General features: G+C 47.6%; 1 protein-coding gene across 1 annotated transcript; it reads left to right on the forward strand.

Annotated features, from left to right (window-relative positions):
• Positions 1 to 1,126: 1,126 nt before the first annotated feature.
• On the forward strand, positions 1,127 to 1,342 carry LOC130454541 (mitochondrial ribosome and complex I assembly factor AltMIEF1). Its single transcript, XM_056798971.1, has one exon. The coding sequence runs from the start codon at positions 1,127 to 1,129 to the stop codon at positions 1,340 to 1,342; it is 216 nt and encodes a 71-aa protein (XP_056654949.1).
• The last annotated feature ends 3,480 nt before the right edge of the window (positions 1,343 to 4,822 follow it).

Here is a 4,822-nt window from a genome sequence, read left to right on the forward strand (position 1 = left end):
CAGATTTGGCTTCAGATGCTTAGCTGTGTGATCCTGGGCCAGTCACTTAATCCTGTATGCCTCGGTTTTCTCATGTATAAAATGAGCTGGAAATAGAAATGGCAAATCATTCCAGTGTTCTTGCCAGGAAAACCTATGAAGAGTCAGACATGGCTGAAATAACTGAACAACATTATTATTATTATTAATAATAATACCTAGCATTTATACAGCATTTTAAGGCTTGCAAAGCACCTAACGGATGTAATGTCATTTGAACCTCCCATCGAGGTGCTATTATCCTACCCCTTTTACAGATCAAGAAACTGAGGTTGAAATGAGGTGACTTGCCAAGAGTCACCCATCAAGTTAAAGACTACTTCGAATTATTTATTCCCCTTGCATTTGCTTATCTGTGCACGTAGCGTGGACCCTCCTACCCCCACGTCCCAGAAGGGAAGGGGGATGAAGTGGTGTAAGAAGAGGGTATGTGGACTAACTCGAAGGGGGCGGGGTCCAACCGGAATAGGACGACTGAGAGAGAAAAGGACTGCCCCATCTCTCAACGTCACGGTTAGGGGCGGTGTCTGAAGGAAATGGCAGATAGAGCGAGAGCCGCATAAGCCCACCCCATTCCTCCGGGTAGCTTAAGGGGCGGAGCTTGTAGGGTTTAGAGAAGGGAGGTAAAGGATATGGGAAAGGTGTAGCTCCACCCACTTTGCGTCAACTCTCAGGGAGGGACCTACCAGGAATAGGAGGGCTGAGTGGAGGTGATGCCACTTCGCCCATATTCTTGTTTTCTTAGACCGAGGATTGAGGAGACGAAGCCCCGCCTACAGCCTACGACTCCGTTAGGGGCGAGGCTTAGAGGGAAAGGGAGGTTGCAAGCGAGCCAGAGGGAGTGTCTCCGGAGCGCGTAGCCTCTAGTACAGGAAGTCCCTCCCCCAAAGGCCTTTTCTCGTCCTCTGCACGTTCCTCATCCTCTTCCACAGAGGTCGTGCCCCGGAAGCGGATCAGCCATGTTGCCCGGTGACCGCGGCATGGAGGAAGAGGCGGCGGGCCTGTGAGGTTGCTTTCCTGTCACCCCTCCAGCCCTATTCCCCACCTCGCTGACGGCTCGCTCGCGGCTCCGGGCCCCCGGACCCTCATGGCCGAGCCCGGCCGCGGCGCGGTGCTGGGTTTGTACCGGGCCCTGCTGCGCCGGGCCCGCGGGCTGCGTTACACTGACCGTGACTTCTACGTGGAGGCCGTGCGCCGTGAGTTCCGCCGCCCGCTGCCGCCCGGGGTTGGCCCGGAGGCAGTGCAGAGGCAGCTGGACAAGGGCCGAGCCTTCCTGCGCGGGGAGCGTGGCCGCCTTGTTTGAGCCCGGCCACAATGCGCTGAGGAGCCCAGGTAGGTACAGTCCGGCCATGGTCGGGCAATGATTAAATTAAGTACCTTCTGTGTGCCGGGGTGGTGAGGGGAGAAGGAACGAAAAACACGAATTAAACGCCTGCTGTAGGCTTGCTCCCCGCGGGCTGCGTCCTATGCCTTCTCTCAGGGAGTCTGCTAGCCTAGAGTTAATGCTTCTCCTGATTTCCTCCCAGGGTGGCTTCTGGACCTCCGAGCTGGGCCACCTGGAACCTCTGAGGGCCTCAGGCACTCACTTCACAGCCTCCACTACCCTCTCGCCTGTTACCGGGACTCTCCTGCCAGAAGCCAATCAGGGCTGCTTGCTTTAGGAAGCCCTCACCTTTCCTCCTTGGGGACAGATCCTTTGTTTTAGAGAGAGTCTTTAGGACATTTGAGAGATCCGTTCCAGTTTCGAAGGCCTGCTTATTTGGGTCCAAGTGTGCTTTGCCCAGGACTTTGTTTCTTAAATCCTTATCTTCTGTCTTAGAATCTATGTTGTGTATCATTTATAAGATAGAAGGGCAGGAAGGGTAGGCAGTGGGAGTTAAGTGATTTGCCCAAGGTCACACAGCTAGGAAGTGTCCAGAGGATAGATTTCATTCAGGACCTCTCATTTCCAGCGGGGAGGTATATCCACTGTGCCACTTGACTGCTCCCTGCCCAGTCCCTCCCGGGGCTGCTGAGCCCCAGGAGTGAACCAGAGCCCCAGACTGGCCAAAGATCACACAGCCATAACCAGGACTTACATTCAGATCATTTAGACATGGCCAGGAAGCCAGCCGCCTAGAAATAACCGTCAAAGGGTTTAGGCACTTGAGGGCTTAGAAGTTAAGTGAAGAGAGACCACAGCTATGGATCACGGGAAAGCAGGATTTGGAGTCACCACCCCTGAGGTTTTTGGAAGACCCTTGCTTTCTCTTCACTGGCAGATGGATCATTTCATCACCTGACAGAATCTGCCTATTCTACAGAATGGACAAGGTGGTACTTTTACAGTCTCTTTCACAGGCTACTTAGGGGGAAAGAACTTTGTAAACCATAAAATGATGTAGAAATAGGAGTCACTTGTTTTCCAAGGTCACTCAGCTGGGGGAGGTGCATGGAGATCCAGGATTCAAATTCACATCTATTTATCCCTTATTCAGAGGTTTTACTGCTGCACAGCACTGACTTACCTAAACTCTTATTTCCTTTATTCCCTGGAATGAGCAGGAAGGAGAGTAAAAGGCAACTAACACCTCTTCTGTCTTTCTGGCATTTTAAGATTTTCAAATGATTTTCCTTACAACCCTGTGAGGTAGGTAGACTTAATGAAGATACATTTTTATAAATCCATCTTCAAACATCGAATCCTATGTAAATGTTAGGTCCTATTAAGATTTGGCATTATTACTATTGTGTGTGTGTTTAAATCTAATTTTCAACTCTAGGCATGGTGCACTAGCTATTTAGCTGGTCTTGGATATTGTTATTATACCCATTTTATAGATGACAAAACAGATGAGGGATGTGGCCAGCTAGAAATCACTGGAGTTAAGACTTGAGCCCAGACTCCTGACTCTTAAGTTCAGTACTCTTAACTCTATTACACAGGCCTCTTAGAATCATAGCAGTGATTTAATGACAGGGATAACACATTTACAAAACACTGTTAGTGTTTATGAAACACCTTGCTTTAAAAGCTTGGCATTACTTGTGTCTTGGTAGTCAGTAAATATTTATTAAGCACTTGCCTGTGCTTAAAGTGCATTGTGACCAGCTCTGGGTTAAGTATTGGGGAAACACAAAAAAAGAACAAAAGACATTCCTGCCCCCAAGGGCTCACAGTCTAATGGGAGAGACCACCAGGAAACCAATAATATACAAACTTCAAGTTGGAAAAAGGAAATCACTAAAGTGCGAAGGCATTAGAATTAAGGGTTGGGAATGACTTTCTGTAAAAGATGGGATTTTAGCTTCAACTTGAAGGAAGGTAGGGAATCTAGAAAATACCCAGAGCTGAAAGATGGGGAGGCTGTTGTCACTGGAATGAAGAATAATATGGGGAGGGAATGGTGGTAGTAAAGTGTAAGAAGGCTGGAAAGTTAGGAGGGGGTTAGGTTATCAAGGGTTTGAACACCAAATGGGATATTGTTTGATTTAGGCAATAGTGAACCACTGGAGTTTATTGATTGGGGGGAGGGGTGACATGGTTAGACCTGTGCTTTAGGAACATCACTTTAGTGGCTGAATGAAAGATGGATTGGAGTGGGGAGAGACTATAGAGTGAGGCAACACCCCTCCCCCCATTCCTAACCCCAGCAGGCTAGTGAAGTAGTCCTAGGTGTGAAGTGGGAACAGTGTTAGAGGAGAGTGCATAATCAAGAAATAGTGTAAAAGTGAACTTGATAGGCCTTGGCAACAGTTTGATTTTGAGGGAGGGGGTTGAAAATGAGAGAGTGAGGAATCCAGGATAACTACATGTGTGAGTCTTAAGAGCCTTGGAATTTGGTGGTTCTTTTTACAGTTAGGGAAGTTAGGATCAGGGAGGGTGTAGGGGAAAAGATGGTTTCCTTAAGTTTAAGTTATCTACTGGGTATCCAGTTCAATTTGTCTGAAAGACATTTGGAGATGAGAAACTGGAGGTCAGCCAGAGATTGGGGCAGGAGAGGTAGATTTGAGAATCATCAGCTTAGAGATGGTCATTGAATCCATGGGAGCTGATGATATCACCAGTGAAGTGGTACCATAGAAGAAGAGGGCCCATGACTGACCCCCTGAGGATCTGGAAGAGGATCTAGTCTAGGAGACTGAGAGGGCAGGTTGATTGTATGACCTATAAATGATGTCTTCCTTTTATATATGATGAAATTCAAGCATTTATTAAGCTCCAGCTTTGTGCTTGCCCTCTGATAGACCCCTCTGGGATACAAAGATTCAAAGAAATAATGCCTGTTTTCAAGTGGATTGTAGTTTAACAGTAGGACTTTTATGGAAGTGGGAGAAATCCCAAGTGATGGGCCATGTAATGGAGACCTGTGGAGGAAGTCACTCCATCTGCTGACATTAAGAATCTTGGTGATATGATGCCAAAAGCTCCCAGCCCATGCTGCTATAGCTTAGGCATTGCCTGTGATTCCTTTGTACAGAGAGAAGGGGGTGCAGTTTGAAAGACTTTATAGGTAGAAGTGACAAGATATGGCCACTGATTAGGGTAAGAGGCGATTGAGAACTTGAGGATAGTGCCAAGGTGATGACTGACAGATTGGAACATTGATGGTGCCTTTGACAGCTGTTTTGTGAAAAAGTAATGAGTGCTGTCCATGGATGAATTTGAGATAGCTTGGTGACATCCAGTTTGGAATGTTTCATAGTTAATTTGTGATATGGGGGCTGCTGTTTGGACAAGAGCCAGGGACTACACATATATAGATTTGGGAGTCATCAGCATAGGAGTGATAATTGAAACCTG

This window comes from Monodelphis domestica, chromosome 5, assembly GCF_027887165.1.
Source record: "Monodelphis domestica isolate mMonDom1 chromosome 5, mMonDom1.pri, whole genome shotgun sequence".
Lineage (NCBI taxonomy): Eukaryota > Metazoa > Chordata > Mammalia > Didelphimorphia > Didelphidae > Monodelphis > Monodelphis domestica.

Bases quoted from the DNA above. Each gene is read 5' to 3' on its own strand.
- LOC130454541 (XM_056798971.1), top strand. From the start codon at position 1,127: ATGGCCGAGCCCGGCCGCGGCGCGGTGCTGGGTTTGTACCGGGCCCTG.